The sequence below is a fragment of the Sturnus vulgaris genome, chromosome 5 (genome assembly GCF_052056855.1).
Source record: "Sturnus vulgaris isolate bStuVul1 chromosome 5, bStuVul1.hap1, whole genome shotgun sequence".
Lineage (NCBI taxonomy): Eukaryota > Metazoa > Chordata > Aves > Passeriformes > Sturnidae > Sturnus > Sturnus vulgaris.
Genome location: NC_142247.1, coordinates 6,182,649 through 6,200,747, shown reverse-complemented (window position 1 = coordinate 6,200,747; position 18,099 = coordinate 6,182,649). Strand labels below are relative to the sequence as shown.

Sequence of the window (18,099 nt, the reverse complement as noted above, 5' to 3'; positions counted from 1 at the left end):
ACCAGAGCTCTCTGCCTGATAGCTGCTCGAGAAGAGGCAGAGCCATGAGGAGATGATGTTGGTGGGCCCAGCATCCATTGCCATTACTGAGTAATCCCTCAAATATTTATGTTCTGTTACTATTCCTCATGGACCCACCTATTGCTGCAGCTCTTCTTTCCCATGATCCCAATAAACTGTATAAATTTACTGTAAAAATGCACAAGAGTCACTTGACCAAATAAAGATTTAGTCTCAGTAAAAACTTCAAAGGAGGAGTACTACACACAGACCTAAAGAAAACAACTTTTAGAATGAGCTTCAGAAACTTCCAAAATTAGAGACTTTTTAATGCAGAGAGAAACTGGCATCTGACATAACAAAGTAGAAATAACAAGTGCAACTCTTTTAGGGCAGGATAAAAGCTACAGGCTGGTGCCCTGTCTCCAGCAATGTCAAGAGTAAATACTGAGGGAATAAGCATACCTGGGAATGGACACTCTTGACTGCTTGTACTCCCTTGGCCACTGTTTGCAGCATTTTAGTGTGTTTTACAAAGTCTGAATTGGGAGACTCTGATGCATTTTCACTGAAAAACGTGACTTCATTAAGACAGGAGCTGTTTAGAAAACCTGAGTGGTTCCACCCTTTAGTATTTAACCTTGTTAGGAACCACTGTACTATCTATCTGCCCCGTGTGAGAGTTACAAGAGGAAAGAATATTGTAACAGTAAGTTAAAGAAAAGCATCATACAGACATGTCTCTTAAGCTGGGTCTAAATTTTAACAACCTATAAATATAAAAAAATAAGGTAAAGCATATTCTAGAGGAAGAGTCAAAAATCCCTCTGGGAATAGTGTGACCCAAGCAGTAGCAAAGCACTTAGCAAGGAAGTAGATGCTCTGCTAAGTTATGGCATCATCAACAAGAACAAAACATTAATTACCTGCTTGAGAGCAGGCAAGAAAGAAAAAGAAACCTTTTTAAGTCAGAAGCACTCCAACACTAGTGTCTTTTGAAATATTTGATGAAATGACAGACTTAGGGAGAAAAATATGGCACATCTCCACTCACCCTCTCACATTTTCAACTCTGTTAGTCTGGCTCCAAGAAGAATTGATGGAATGACTGGCAAAACTGAGGATGTGACAGTTCCAGGGGAGTTTCACCAGTTTAAAGCACTGACAGGAGAATTCCCTGCTATGTCAGTGGCCTGCCTGAAATAAATTGGCACTACCAGGCACAAGCAAATTCAGAATGAACTCCTGCTCCATTCTCCTACCATTATCTCTGTTAGAAGTCATGATTGGTTGCGACCATCAATTTAGTATTAAGGAGCCTTCCAGGAAGATGCATTTCACAAAGAGCTTGAGGAGTCCATGCAAAAGTCATATTCCCATTTTAGCTTCCTGTGAAGGCTTATTTCCTTCAGTATATTGAGAAGGAATTATTTTATGACTGAAAAAGAGCTATGGACACTTTTAAACAACACCAGCCCTAAGTGTCTTTTTCACAGTAAATGGCCAGGAAGGGAAAAAAGGAAGTTATGTGATCTGAGCAAAGCTTCACAGGGCAATATTAAGAAACATTTTTACCTCAAAAGAAATACAGATGAAATGGGAGTTCTATTCAGGAGCCTTTAATTTTTTATTTTTTAAAACAGGTTTAAAATATGCAAATGAAGAAAAAATACGTGAATCTTATAAATAACATAAACCAGATAACCTCACACTGTAACACCACAAACACCCCAGTGGGGAAAGAATGCAGTATTAACACCAACAATCACCAAACAATCAAACTTGCCTCATTCTAGGCAAAAATACTCATAGAATCAAGTGCGTGACTGCAGCTGACAGAAGGATTCCAGTCAGGTACAACTCACCCCAGAGAGAAAGTTCCTTTTCCAGAAAAGAGACCATTACTTCATGCACACGAGGTTCCTTATTCTGCTCATAGCTAAAAATAAATACTCTGTGTTTGTGTACAGTGCTCTTCCACAGAGATCTCAACAACCTGAACAATTTCTTAGGAAGTACTCCTGGCGAGGTAGGTTTATCATCATTCCCGCTTTACAAATGGAAAGGAGACTTGCCCGGAGTCTCACAGGTATTCAGCATCAGAGTCACATCCCCTGGCTCTGCACCAAACCTTTCCCACTGGGCAATGCTCCTTTCTAGGTTCTACTATTGCATTCTAAAATTTATTTTAAGACAACACGTATGTTTCATATTACAATATAGCATTTTGTAATAAAACAAGAACATAGTATAGCTCATCTTTGAGGTACCACTCTTCTCCCCTTCCCAACCCTTTCACTTGGAGGTAAGCAAAATAATTATGGAGTAATGCAAAGGAGTTGTTTTAAATATGTGCTGTAGGAGCAGATATGCAAGTGACTGCAAGTATTGTTTCTGAGAACAGAGAATATTTGTTTTATTTTGCTACTGCCAACTTATACTGGGCACTAGGACCATGCAAATTGTGGTTTTTAAGATGGCAAGCAGTTGCATGTTTCCCTTTTTGCAATTTAGTGTCAGCAATTCCAGTCAATCCCAGTAATTACTACAGATACTTTTCCCAAGCTTAGCAAAATTGTGATTTAATACCACTTTACCCTCACAGAGATTCTTAAAACACTTTTGAAGCTACACATTCAGCTCCCACGTCCACTAAGTGAGAGTCTTGGTTAAGACATACACATGTGATTTTGGGGTTTAACAAACTCCCATTTTCAAGTGTGATAATGAAATGACTGACTCCGGTATTGGGACTGACAGAAGACAGCTGGGACTTGCTTAAATTTGCTGGTAAGGTACAGTTGAGATCTGAAACAAAATAGCCAATCCAGTTCCTCATGTAGGCTCCATGACTCACCACCAAAATATTGGCATCTAATATGGTGGAAGATCCGCTGCCCTCAGAGCTCGGCTCCGCCTCACTGCAGTGGTTTGTCCAAGGGAAAACAAACTGTTCAGATGTTCCTGAGCTCCTGCCTGGGGCACCAGGCTTGCCGTGCTCCTTCTGCTCCAACTCAACAACCAGCTGGCACAGGAATTCAAAAAAATCCCTCGCACGCTCTCTCACCTGCAGGAAAAGGCCAGAAAGGAACGTTGTGAAGAACAAAAAGATTGCTCTGAAGCAAGCACAGATCTGGCCTTTCAGAAATCTAACATGTAACCACTTCAGTTAAAAGACAAAGATTTCTCACAGACAAGGCTCAGAAGCCAATACAAGTTAATGTAGTGGTTTTGGTTCGTCAGTCTATACAAACCACCACAGTTATTGACTCCTGTGCAAACTCCTCTGCCCTCCAGAGAGCAATTGCTATCATCCTCCTGTGAGCCAGAGTTTCATGAGGAGTCAGTCTCTAAATATTTTAGCTATAAAGAGATTCCCCACCTGGCAGCCAATGTTATCAGACCAAGCAGCATTTTTCAACTTCGAAAATATCTCTGGTTGGGCTGAGCTCTCAGTAGGAGGCTCCCAATACCTTCAATTGCACTGATAAAAAAGCCTAGAAAGCAGGGCATAAGTAAGTCAGTAAGTAAGTAAGTCCTCAAGTTGTACTCAAGAAGTATCAGTAGCTGAGTCAGTCGTGGGTAAGTTGTGGCAGTAAGTGTTTTGGTTTAGGGCAAATCTGGGAGGAAACTGTTGAATAGGGTTCTTCTAGGAAACAGATTTAAGCACTCTCTCCTAATTGGTTTGGGGAAAAATATTTCCTCGGAGAGAAGTGGAAAAAGAGTTGTTCATTTAACAGGCAAAACACTTTCCAGTACAAAAATGAACAATACTAAACAGCAAAACCTTTGGCCGCTCCGAAGAGATGACAGATTTAGGAGAGTCCTTTTCGTGGGTTGCAGCCTGGCTTACTCAGTTGTTATTAGTTTCTTTGGCACTGGGAAATGCTGCGGCCCAGGCCAGGCCTGGTGGGCCACAGGTGTGAGCTCTGGTGCTCCCTTGGGTTTTCAGCTCGAACAATTCCAAGAAAAAAGAGGAAAAACGCAGTCTAGGGAACTTCTTTGCCTCAATTGGTTAGAAAAACTAACCAAATAAAAAGCAAGAGAGAGCTCTTTCCCTGCTGTCCACCACAGACAACACAGTCTGTGAGCAGGATGCAGGGGTGCAAGTACAGTCTCTTGTAACAAAACTCTGCACTTCTTCTCCCCCTTTCACTCCTGGAACCAGTCTGAAAGCTGCAGAATCCAAAATTCAACACCAACAGAACAGATGACTGGGGATACAAGATCATACAGTCACCCCAAGATATTAAGTCAGGGGTGGCAGTCAGTCAGTGAGTAAGTAAGTTGTGGCAGTAAGGAAATAAATAAATAAAAAAATAAATACCATACTTCATCCAGTGTTTCTCCTCCAGAAGGTGTGAATGAAGGACATTGCTCTCCAGCATCCTTTGCCATAGCCTTGAGGTCAGCCAAAGGCCTTCCTTCTGCAACACCATATTTCTGTAAGGGAAGCAGGGGGTTTGGCAGGATGTGTCAGGTCTCCTGTGCCCCTTCCAGAGGCTGCAAACAGCCCTTCACAGCTTTTTTTCCTTGGATTCCCAAGGCTTAGCTGCCTTTTACATTTTATCCCAGTTTTGGGCAAGAAAATATCTTTATATATATATATATATATATCCTTTTAAACAGGAGATACATATATATATCTATATATATGCTCAGTAGATAAAAACACTAAGAGCAGCATCTCATTGAAAGCACGGACATTCAAAATATGACGTGCAGTCTGGTCTTTGCATGGAGATTTTTTTGTTCCACTGACACTCATTCCCAGCATACAATTCAAGTGTCTTTGTGACTGAGGTCATACTGCAAGTGTTTCTGTACATAGCCCTTTACATGAGGATAAACCCTATTTTCTTTTTGCTTGCAGGAAGGCTACAGGGAATTATTTTCCACATGTAAGAAACCAGTATTTTCTCCAAAGACCTATGAAGTCTTCAGACTTAAATTCAGAATTTTTGAAAAAGACATTAAAAAAGGAAACAAAACCACACAAGTACCCTCGCAATTAAAAGTAAATAATAAGGTCTTGCTGATTTCAAGGGAAGAACTGAAATTTCTGAGTGAAAAAAGATTCAAACAGGAAATGCTACAATCATGTGCTGCTCTTTAAACACTAAATCTTACCTTACTTAAATCATTAAAGCAGCCCAGTTACAACATTCATCACTTAATTTCGGCTCTGCTTCACCATTCTGCCAACAATTTATTGTCCCTGATGCGAACAGTTCTGTTTCCAGTGATTAAAAACACATCAAACAGTGCTCTCCACTGCTAAATCTACCATTCAATAAGCCAAGATACCCATCAACAGGAAATTACATTTTCAAATTGTTCAATATTTGATAACAAATTCTTTTTGCACTTACTCTCTCTCGTAGTCTTGCATCATACTTGATTTCCAAATCTTTGCAAAACTTGTTTTTCCCTAGAATGGCAGCAGCAGTCTAAAAAGTGAATATACAGTCACATCAACTGGACAGAACACAGACACACCACCTTACACCACCACAACCAAGGTGAAGCCCATCAGCAGCATCCAACAAGCCAAACCAAAAAAACAGAAAGTTTTTCAGCTACCAGTCTGGCAGAATTGGATAGATGGCCCACTCCAGGCTACAAAAATAGGAAAGCTGCAATCTTCTGGCAGTTCCTTCCCATCCAAAGTCCAGAACAGCCAAAAACACAACATCCACGAGAGGTGGGCAGCAGGGTTTACTGGGATAAGAGCCTCATCTTCTCTTGAGTAGAACACAGAGCAATCACGTCCACGCAGTCTTTTCATGTAGTACATGGGCCAGACTCACAACTGTGTTCCCCAAAGTGCTCAGTTAATCCAACTGAAAAAACATCTGACACCTCTCTGGCTGCCACAGCCAATCCTTAGGGCTGGAAGGGACCTCTGGAGACCACCCTGCCCAGGCAGAGTCACCTGGAGCAGGTGACACAGGAGCATGTCCATGGCTCACACATGCACCCAAGTGTGAAAGCTGCACTGGCTTCACAGACAGTTTGGGCTGTGCAAACATCCAGACCCAATCAATCTGACATTTAAAGAACTCATTTTGAAAATGATCTTTGGATTCTGGCACAAATAAGCAGCCTTGTTGTGCTACTGGCACATTTAACATATTGCTTAGGACAAATTTGGTCTTGGAACTTGAACCTTCTGTCAAAGAGTAACACAGAAATAAAGACAGAGTTGAATCCACTTCCTTGTGTATATGCACAGCACAGTTATTTGTATGATTATATGCAGGAATTTCCTCTTTTGCAACAGAACTTGTACATTCCTCCCATACTTGAGCTGTGAAGTGACAGAGTAGTAACAGGCTCTTCATAGAACTGCAGCTGCCAAGAAAGGGCGTTCTGAACACATGGAAACTTCACCTTCACACATCTTTGAGAAAGCCTTCCCAGCATCTGGATAGCTTGTCAAACAAATGGCAAAACACAATTCCTGTATGCAAAAGAAAAATCCAGGTCTTTCACATTAGGAGAGTGCAATTCTGAAAGTGCTTCTCATGGAAAAGGCTGTCTCTAATATAAGAAAAAAAATCCCAGACCAATTCCCATAAGGCAGACACACAGCATAGATACTTTTATGAAAGTTAGAAAGCACTCTTCATGTTTTCAAATATCATCACTGCCATTCACACACATAAAGGAAGTGACTCAGGCAGCTATTCTGCATTTTTAAAATATCCAACTATTGCACTCTTCCCTCCTTGTTTTTTTTGTTTTCTGCTTAAGTTGTGCTCCTACAGCAGTTTCTGGAATTGTGCTGCAAAACTGATGAGCAATGTTGATGGTGTATGATTCAAGGAAAAAAAAGGAGATTTATACTACATTTGGTTGATCTGGTTTACGACACAGCTTCATAGACTTTCAGCAGGACAACACAGCAAAAAGCAAGCAAACAAGAATGGCTTAGGAGTTTCAAACCCCTACATGTCTCTTGAAAACACAGAATCAGTAACAGAAGAACTAAAGACAGGGCCTCCACAGGAGACATGACCTTCTTAGAACAGCTGATCTCTGACTTGAAAAATTTTCATCCCCTAATTTGCAGTATTTCATAATCCTGCACACAAGGTCACATGGGTAATCCCATGTAGTTATTTTTCCTCTTTATTTAATCTATATTGTGTATTTACTGCATCAAGGCAAGAGGTGTGACATGCCTGACAAAATCCAACATCTCTGCACTTTAATGATGCTTGTGCTGATTTCACATCAAAACTTGACCTTGCCTGCATTAGTCTGCATTCCACAGAAGAACACAGCAAGCAGCCACAGTGCCTGGGTCAGCACAACAGTATCACAGCTAACCTGGTTTGCTTCTTCAGAGAAAAACTCAATTTCTGTCTGTGATATCTTGAAGTCTCCATTACTCCTTTAGCAAGACCAATGCTCATATAAAATAATGGCAAATCATGGAATCGTGCACTGGTTTGGGTTGGAAGGGACCTTAGAGATCACCCAGTTCCCACCTCCTGCCACAGGCAGGAACAACTTCCACTATCCCAGCTTGCTCAGAGCCCCATCCAACTTGGCCTTGGACACTTCCAGGGATGCAGGGGCAGCTTTTGGCTCTGTCACTGCATTAATTTTGCATCACCATAGCAAAATCTGGCAAATAAATGCCAGAAGCCAGTTGTTGCCTCAAGAAGCACTTACCTGCTTTGCTCGAAGGAGGTCACTTGAAAAGACATGGGTAAACTTCACATTACTGAGAAATAAACCAGCAGCATCTGCTTGTCTAAAACCAGTTGCAGAGAGTGGCTCATCCACTCCTTGACCTACAAAATAAAAACCCCACAATATTAAGACATGCAAATTTTAGACCATTTAGCAGCTGACCAGACATGTCAGCAATAAAGAAATTACCCAGTCATAAGAAAATCTTTCTCCTTTAGTAAAGCAAACCATTAGGAAAAGCTACTGCTCTTCTAGTCTTCCCTAAACTCAGTCACAAACTTATTGATGAAAAGGAGTGAAGTTTAGGAAGACAGAAGGATCATTATCAATGACAATTACATCAATCTATAACTTGGACAAATTTAAACATAAAACAGAGACCTACATTTAATAAATGTGACCATTATTAGCAGGGTCACTGGTCGGGCTCCTGCAAGAGGTATCTCACAGCTGAAACTTCATAAACAGATTTGTTAAACACAAATAAGAAAGAGGACAATATCACTGAGAGAATGAGATGCAAACACAATCTGTTGTGGTCTCTTCTCTCCACCTCACACACTGGCAGTAATGCTCACACAAGCTGGAGCAAACCCAGCTGGAAAGCAGCAAATCTTCGATAAATTGTTTCCAGCCAGAAAGTCTGTGAGAATAACTGGTCACGGAGCTCTAGGAAAGTGTTGAGAGAAGCAGCACTTTGGAAATCCAATCTGAGTTAAACAGGTGTGCTCCTGCCACAGCTCAGGGTCTGCAGGAGAACCCAGAACTGTGGTGGAGGGACAAACATGTAACAGATTGCTCTATCTACAACTTTTATGCATTTTAGTTCTGCAGGAAGCCAGAGCAGAGAGAGTGAAATTCCCATCAGATTCAGAAAAAAGAAAATAAACTATTTTCACTCAGAAAACGCACAATCCAACAGCAAATGACAGGACAACAGAAGCCCAGAACCCGGGTTCTGAGCACATCATCTGTAATTCAGATGTTAGATGTCTGACCCGTGTGCTGGTAACAGCCTTATACATCTCAAAACAGAACCTATGTTCTCTTGACACTGGAGAGGAACCCACTACACATCATTTGACCCAAGGAGCTAAGAATTCAAAAAACATCATCAATATTTTTAAGCAAGTAGAATATGCTTTACACGTTTTATTATGTGCACAAATCCATGTTGCAAGAACTGTAAATGGCCATGTCACAAAGGGAGAAAAATCTGGAAGCACAATTCTCCTTCACAACATGAAGTATTGCAGAAAGCTCATTTATTCAGAGTACAACCCCAGCCTTGATTTTCCTACAGCAGACATCCAGGCAGCTCAGTGTGTTCAATTCTGGATGTACAAGCCTGCAGCCTTGGTGAAGGTGAAATCTAATTCTAAATGTGTCTAATCAAGACTACCTTCCTAGAAAGAGCTGGGATTGAACAATTCAAACTTTTAAACAACCTTTACTTTTCATTCTCCCTTGCCTACTGCAGGTTTTTACTGCAAATAACAGATTCCCTTCGTGAAGCAACAGCCTCCCTCACATCAGGATCTTTATCCATCCTTCTGCAGCTTCTTTTCCCAAACTTCATATTACTGGGATTTAACACAGTGCTATGAAGTCCTTAGTAAAAGGTGCTGCTACCATTTTATTCGATTACATGCAACATATTTTTTACCCATGTAGAAAAAGGAACTCTTCTAATACTCCTGTTAAAACACAAAATGCATCAGCATCTGTTGATATTCTGTGGAGGGTGACTTCAAATCTTATGTAACATTATGAAAGCCGTGTCCTGACTTACACATAAAGTCTCGAAGGTTTACAGTGTTATTGCTTAATAACATCTGAGTAGTTGGTGACAGGATTTCACCATGATTTTCCATCTCTAACCAGCTAACAGAATAACTCCTACTAACCTTGCAGTATCTTGTCTTTGTTGTATCTTGTTTCTCCACTGAAAGACATTGTAAACAACAACAAAAAAAGTTAATTTGTCGTATTTTAGTGGATTTTCAAAAACATTGTTGTATTAAATACCAACAAGGGACAGCAGCACCTGAATGTAAAAAAAATGAGATACAGTACAGCACAAACTCTTTTCAAAACAATCCACGCAAAGATTTTATAACAATAAAAAACCGTTTTCATATCAATTCCAATCATGTTGCCAGTTTTTAATGAGACAAAGCCATCTGGAATGTAAATAAGAGAAGTAATTTCTTAAATTTATCATAAATGCAGCACAATTTTTTTATCTGTAACAACTACACCTCCGTGCTGGAGAGAACAAAGCTGCAGGAAGACTCTGGAGCCCTCTTTTGACAACCACGTGTTGGCAGCTGGTTCTCTGAACTTTACAGTTCCAGAGATTATCAAAGGTAGCAGCAGAGCTGCACACCTGGAACAAACAGAGCCTAGGAAATCAGAGCAAAAGAAATCATAGACTCATGGAATGATCTGGGTTGGAAGGGATCTCAAAGCTCATCCAGTCCCACCCCGTGCCATGGGCAGGGACACCTTCCACTATCCCAGGTTGCTTCGAGCCCCACCCAGCCTGGCCTTGGACACTGCCAGGGATGGGGCAGCCACAGCTGCTCTGGGCAGCCTCAGGGCCTCACCACCATCACAGGGAACATTTTTTACATGACAGCCAACCCAAACCTCCCCTCTGTCAGTGTGAAGCCATTCCCCCTTGTCCTGTCACTCCAGGCCCTTGCAAAGAGTCTTCCTCCATCTTTGAAGTCACCTCAAAGCCTTCTCCTCTCCAGGCTGAACAATCCCAATTCCCTGAGCCTTTCCTCCCAGCAGAGCTGCTCCATCCCTCTGATCCCTTGGTGTCCCTGCTCTGTCGTGGCTCCAGCAGCTCCCTGTCCTTGCTGTGCTGGCCCAGGGCTGGGTGCAGCCCTGCAGGGGGGTCTCAGCAGAGTGGGGCAGAGGGGCAGAATCCCCCCTCCCCTGCTGCCCTGGGGCTTATAGTAAAGGAGAAAAAAAGCTCATCTTTGCTACAAATTAAAGAGTTTTCTCCTGAGAGCTGCAGGAAGCTGGAGCTACTTGGTTCAGTCAGCTACAAACCTCTTCAATAGAGTGGGAGAAAAAGTCACCTTAGGAATTCCACCCGAGTCACCAACCACCAATTCTTTAACATTTCACACCACCACTCCTACTCTTGCCTCGCCTGAGAGCTTTTGCTCAGCTTCCCCCTCCCGCTGCCCGTGACCCTAGGAGGGGCACCGAGGCACCGCCACCGCCGGGGATGCGCGGGCGGTACTCACTGCCGCACGACCGTCAGCCCGAACCGAACCATGGCGCAGGGCAGCTCAGGTGGGCGCAGGTGAACGCAGGCGTGCGCAGGTATGCCCAGATGTGCGCGCAGGTGAGCGCGTGTCCCACTGCCCGCACTGCGGCGCCGCGCGCCGAGCCGTGACGTCATACCCCCGCCCGGCGTCCCGCTCTGACGTCATCGGAGGCGGATCCCGGCAGTAAAGGAGGATCCGGGAAGGGTTTATGGCTCCCTGCGGCTCCGCGATGGTACGGGACAGCTGGCCCGGCTCCCACTCCACAAGCGACAGGACGAGAGGGAACGGCCTCACACGGGATACCTGGGTTGGACATAGGGAAGAAATTCCTCTCCCAAAGCATTCAGACAGGCTGCGGGGCAGCGGTGAAGTCACCGGCCCTGGTGGCATTTAAGCGCCCCGTGGATGTGGCGCCTGGGGACAGGGTTCAGTGGTGGGCGTGGCAGTGTGAGGTTTACACCTGGACTTGCGCGCCCTAAACGGTTCCGCATTCTCACTCTGCGGTTACAATCAGGGTCTTTCACCTTAAAACTCTGGGTTTCGCAGCGTCTCACGACGCTGGTGATAAGGAAATTTCCTGGGCTAAGCATCCCGGAGCCACTTCGAGTGACACTCGCAACTGAAGCCCCTTCCCAGCTGCGTTCCCTACACTCATAGTCGGGCCAGGTTTCCTTACTGGCTCAATTCCAGGTTTCCCTTGCCAGAGTCTCAGATATCCAGATCCTTAAAATACTTCGATCACTTTGGTGCAATTACCAAATAACGAAACAACGGCCCGAGCTGGTGGACTCCCAGGAAGGACGGAGCTCAAGGGAACCCCTGGGCTTTTACACCCTCACAGGTTAAGAGTAGGGAAGTCTCGGTTTTCAGCTCTTGCCGAGTCTCTGAGTGTCCATGCCCTGCCTGGTGCCACAAGGCGCTGTGCTGGGCAAAGGTCTTGGCAATTCCCAACCTCTTACCTCAGCTGGGAGCGGGCTGCTCCTTACCTAGCACGGGATCCCCGGGATTGACCCGAGGGCCCTGAGGGCCGGGCGCGGTGCGCGGGCGCCCCCTGGCGGCCCGCCCGCGCTCTGCAGCGCCCCCTGGCGGCTCCTTCCCACTCCACAGCCCTCGCCTTTTCCCTGGATCACGGATCCCATCCTTGGCCCTGGCGCTGCTGCACGCCAAGGAGACTCACACCGCGGGTTAGGCACTCCTGTCGCAAAGCTCTGTAGCGTTAGGCCAAGCCCTAATACCTATACCTGGGAGATTAAACATCACCATCAGCACACACCAGAAAGATCAGTACTTTGTTGTGTCTAAGAAGTAGATCCAAAGTAACTGGAATAAAAAGCTTCTCGGAGAAGCAAACAAGTTGAATTTACAATCATGGAATCATAGAATATCCTGGAAGAGACCCACAAGGATCATCCAGTCCAACTCCTGGCCCAGCACGGACACCCCAACAATCCCACCCTGTGCATCCCTGAGAGCGTTGTCCAAACACTCCTGGAGCTCTGGCCGCCTTGGGGCTGTGACCATTCCCTTCAATGCCCCAGTACCCTCTGGGGGGAAAAACCTTTTCCTGATATCCACCCTAACCCTCCCCTGACACAGCTCCAGCCGTTCCCTGGGTCCTGTCCCTGGTCACACAGAGCAGAGATCAGAGCCTGCCCCTCCTCTTCCCCTTGTGATGAAGCTGCAGAACTGCTGTGATGAGTTCTTCCCTCAGAGACAATGTGAGGAAGCTGGAAATGTAAGATACATTTTTGTTTGAGTGTGCTGGATGACAACGCTGATTTCATCCCTTATCCTCCAGCTGGTTATGTCCCACTCACAGCTTTGCTCAAGTTCTGAAAAGCCTCATCAGAAAGGTCAGTCTATTGCTCTTCAGGGATGCTTGCGAGTCCTCTGTCAGATGAACCAGAGCTTTTGCTCTAAGAAGGGTTCCTGAGTAATCTGAGGAGACAAACACAGACGGTCTGCTGACCTTTCCCTCTCTCCTTCATTGCTCTGGCCTAATTCTTCTTGCAGTTTCTGCATGTTGCATTTTGGAAGAGCTCAAATAACAACCCAGTTTATTTTTAGAGAAAACTCAATAGCAAGACCAAACGAGCACCACATCATTTCCACAGAAGGACAGGCATTTAAGGAGACAGACATTTTCCTTTTTACTGTTTTCTTCTTTGCACCAGCTCCTTTCTCTCTCTCTAGTAGGTTGCAGCAAAACTCAGTGTTTTTTCTTACCTCAGTGTAAATACCTCAGCTTTACTCACCTTAATTTTTAATCTTAACACGTCCTGATTGAATGACACTACTGCTGAGGGATGCTCTTCCTCACAGTGCCCCTGGAGCCCAGCAGAGCACTGACCTGATGTTCTCCCTGGCAAGTGTCCTTGTAGCAATTATGTCACAGTAATTATGTCGAGATGGACTGGACTGGCATCACCACCAGTCCTTTATTAGAAAACTTTTCATGCCTTCTTTCAGTGAACTTCTTTCTGACAACTCTGACCCCTCATAGGCAGCTGCACACAGCTCTGACTCGTTCTTTCCTCTCTGGAAGTTTCCTTCTGCATGACTGGCTAAACCCCAACCTGTCCCTTTCCCTGTCTCCTGACCCCCAGCCTCCTGATTTAATCCCTATTTCCTATTCATTTTAAATTCATTCATATTAATTCCATAATTAATTATTAATATTTCCATCCACGATTTTTTCTATTTGTTTGTGTTTATTTTTGTGCCTATGTTTCTTCATTTTAGCAACATTTGTTTTTTCCTTTTTTTTCCTTCTCCCCATTCATTTTATCTTGAAGTTTGTCTTTTGAGTTCTTTTCCTTTTATTTATCTTTTGGTTTGGCAGTGTAATTTACTTTATGATGGTGTTTTTCCCAGTATGTCTGCCCAAATGCCTCTTCTTCATTCTTCAGGGTCTCTTTGCTCTCCCCAGGGGTGAAAAATGGCTGGAAATTCAGGAGAAAACTGCTGCTGGATGGCAGTGGAGGTCAGGCCAAACACATCACACAGGAGCTTGGTCACTTCACAGCAGGAATCCACAAGCAGATGTGGGAGACAGAGAGGTTGAGCATCCTGCCCTCCTGGCCACAGGCTGAGGAAGCAGACTCCGGACAATGGACTCATTTCTTCCCACTGGCCTCACCACAAATCCCACTCCTTTTACTCACAGCTTCCCCAGGTTTACAGAAAGAAAAACAATCTGATTTTTGCAGTAGCATTCCAGTGCAACAAACTACTCAGTGGAGATTTAAATAGTATTTCAATTCGTTGCAAAAATGTGCACTCCATGTGGCTTTTCACTAGCTCAATTTGATTCCCACAAAATATTTTGATCCTACAATTTACCACTTTTTAGGACTTTGTTCTCCTTGAATCTCATGGGATTACATGTCAGAATTTGCCTGTCCAGTGGGAAAGCAAGTACATTTTAGAGGCAGGCATGTTCTGTGACTGCAGCCTTTATTTTATATGCCTACTAACACCATCTATCCAGATCAGAGCCTTTAGTATCACATCCCACCAAGGAAATGCTACCACGGAGTGAGTGACACAACCAAATTCACTAAAGGAATAAAAGCAAGGCCAGTAAATTTAGGTCAAGGTGAGTTTATTGTCCATACAGCATACCTAATCCCGCCAAAACACTTTTCTTAGAACCATCTTTAAACTAGTCAAAACAATAGGTTATTAATAAAAATGACAACACTGAACAAAGACCTTTTAAAAGGCAATCAAGACTACACCGTATCAGAGTCTTATCCATCAAAAACAACCTCGTGTACTTTCTAAATACTTTTGTTTACACTGATGTCTACTACCACACTTTCTAGCATCCCCTGACCACATAAACATCCACACCTCTTAAAGAGCACATTTGTGAGAGAATAACGTTGACTTGATATGGCATCACACTCAATAAAGCAAAAAAAAAACAAAAAAAACCCCAAAAGAACCAAACAAACAAAAAAATCAAAAAATAAACAAAAAAAAGGAAAAAAAAAAAAAACAGAAAAAAAAAAAAAAAAAACAACCCAAAAAAGTTTGAGAACAGAAACTGTGCAACCGAGAGTGATTTCTGAGGTACATGAGAACATGGTAATAAACATAGTGGAAAAAATCCAGTGGCCAGGTGGTTTGCTGAGTAATTAAGAGCTGTCCGATTACTCAAGCATAAATCATCAACATTAACATGGGATTAATCGCTATTTTTCTCTTTCACAAGCATATTGGAAATACAAATAAATACATTATGAGGTGCTCCTACACTACAGGAACGCGAAGGAGGAGAAGACCATCGAAGTACCATCAATAGGAAGCTGAGAGAGAGGAACACTTTTAGCAATTGTACCAATCCTTTGGCACTTGGGAAGGCAGAATCAGCAAGACCTTTTCTATTCTTTTTTAATCAATCAATTGGGTGGTTTACGATTTCTGCAGTTCAGGGGGGAAGATCTCACACCTCATTTGCAGTAACAACACACTTCCTTTAACATCTGTTAAAAGAGAGTACTAGGCAGTCATTTTATTCTGAAAGCTACTGTGAAAGTACTCAAGTTGTAGGGTCTGCAGCCTTCAAACATACAGTACACTGTAAGCAGAGGATTGGCACCTGCTGAGCACGTCACTGCAGCCGAGGACACTCCTCACCCTGGTGGGGATACACACAGACCCACCAGGACCCCATGGGAGACTGGGAATGCTGAATAGTGCTGCCCCTTCCAGCACAGCTCGCCCTCATCCTGCTGCAGAGGAGCCAACCCCAGAGGTGGCCCTCAGCCCCTGCCCCTTCAGCTCTGCAGAGGGGAGACATTGTGGGATCATCCCTGTGATCCCACAGCTGCTGTGGGACCGGGGTGTGCAGGAGGTTGGACAAAGAGCAGGGGCAAGCACCCTAAACACAGGTCCTGCCTACACCTGGCCCATGGCACGGAGCAAACCACGGCACCATGATGGCCACGGTGCCAGCGCTCCGAGAGGTCACCCCACCATCAGGACCCTCAGGCACAGCTCCCCATGAAGGCACGGGGCAGGGCTGCCAAGGAATGACCTGACCTGATCTGGTCTGATCTGCGTGTGGCTCCATAGCCTTGCTTCAACAACATCAGCTGCTTTTTCCCCCAGGACAGAGACACCGCCAGGTAATTCCAGGTGCTCCCAACACAGAACATCAAGGTGGGAGGCGAGGCTGAGGCTAAGGCTGTGCCCAGCAGCAGCTTTAGGGAGGACAGACCTGCTCACCAGTGGAGAGTCAATGCATTTTTTCCACTATGAAAAAGATACCAGAGACCAAAAAGGAGGCAGTGCCCCGCCTCGGCTGCTTGCAACCTCTCCCCAGCGGGCCCCGGGGCAACCAAACTGTCACTGTGTGAGGTATTGTGAAAATGGGAACCATTTCTTGTCCAGCAAACCTGAGGTAAGTATACCATCTTTGCAGGATGTGATCAGGAAGGAAGGAGATAAAAAAAAAATAAGGAAGAAGAAAGAAGGAAAAAATAAAATAAAATAAAAAATCATGAACACGCTATTAGGGAAAAAAAAACAAACCTGTACAGGGCATTTCCAGTAAATCAAAGAACTCATCATATCTCCACTTAACCATCTACTTCAGGATTTGAAATTTAAGCAGTAAAATAATATATTATAAAAATGTTTATAAAATAGCAGCACACTCAGTGAAACAATACAGCTAAGTACTGTTAATGTGAATAAGAATGAAACAAATCATAGCTTCTTAGCAGCGCAAAAAAAAAAAAAAACAAAACCAAAAAACCCCCCAAAACCAAATAAACAACAAAACCTTAGAATCTTACTCGATTTTCTACTCTCATCTAGCCAAATAGGCTGAGTCCATACATATAATATTCTTCAAAGTAGCATGTTCTTTCTGGATTTTTGTGTTAAAAATGCAAACATTAACATTTCAACCAACAGCTTCATATTGGATATCTGCAAACTGTTAATACAATTGTGCAAAAAAAAAAAAAAAACCAAACCCAAAAAACAAAACAAAAAAACCCCAAAACAACAAATCAAAAAAACCAAAAGTTGCTCCAACTCCTTTGCCATCTAAATGCCTCTTCGTTACAGGTGGAGCAGGAAAATAAATTCAAGTACACTGAATACACCTTTGTAATAAAACTCCAAGTCATGCACCTCGATGTTTACCACCATGGCTGTTGCACCAGCAATTTTCTTTCCTTGTCCATAGATAAACACGCAGGTGGTATTAAGATCCTTCTGTGACACTGAACAATACAGATGGTCAGGCTTTTATCCGGAATGTCATGACAGGAATGTCATCTGAAGCGGGTGTTGGTATTTCCAGCAACACCGCAGCTAACCGAGTACACCAGATACTGGAAAATATTGACTATAAAAAGCTATACAAAGCCTTGCTTTTGTGACTCCTTTCTTTTTTTTTTTTTGCTTTTCTTTTTTTTTTTCTTTTTTTTCAATTTTTGTTTTGTTTTGTTTTTTTCTTTCCTCGGCAAAATTGTCATAAACCATCTCATTTAATCCCTTAGGAACAATTTTCAAAGTGCTTTTCGAATGAAATGGTTTACAAAAACGCTCACTGTGGATCAATAAAGTTAATGAAATGCTGAAAAAGTGTGCAGGGGGGAGTGGGGGTGAAGAGAGACGAGGGAACAAACCAAACCTCATCTTCTTTAACACAGTGAGGGGCTCTTACAGGGGAAGATGGAGAGAGCATCATTTAAATGTCTTTGTGGCCAAGCTAAGAAGCTGCCAGACGTTAACATGGACATGAAGCATTAGCACTGTAAAGGAATATAATGCTTTTCCTAGATGATCCACCACATCTTGCAATCCAAGGGTTGGAGGTGGTCTGCCCAGCCAACAGGTTGGGATTAATGCATGCATTCCCCCCACTGGCCGTGAACACTTGAGAACTTTGGCTTGGCCCACGGCTGGGTAAACGGAATTGCCCTCATGCCAAAGATGCTGCTGTGTTTAGAATGAACCATTTCAGAAGGAAAAGTAAATAAAAAGTCAAGAAGGGCAGAGGGGAAGTAGGGGGAAAAGAAAAAAAGGGAAAAAAAAAAAAAAGAAAAATAAATCAACTGAAAAAAAAAGCCCAAAAGACACCTGC

The 18,099-nt window shown here is 43.5% G+C and overlaps 1 protein-coding gene across 1 annotated transcript; it reads right to left on the bottom strand.

Annotated features, from left to right (window-relative positions):
* Window positions 1-1,603: 1,603 nt before the first annotated feature.
* On the bottom strand, window positions 1,604-11,401 carry TIGAR (TP53 induced glycolysis regulatory phosphatase). Its single transcript, XM_014869937.2, has 6 exons — window positions 10,968-11,401; window positions 9,612-9,649; window positions 7,684-7,805; window positions 5,373-5,450; window positions 4,333-4,443; window positions 1,604-3,067 (listed from the first exon to the last, which is right to left on the bottom strand). Exons 1-6 carry the CDS (start codon window positions 11,123-11,125, stop codon window positions 2,612-2,614), a joined length of 963 nt encoding a protein of 320 aa, XP_014725423.2. The 5' UTR covers window positions 11,126-11,401; the 3' UTR covers window positions 1,604-2,611.
* Window positions 11,402-18,099: the final 6,698 nt, after the last annotated feature.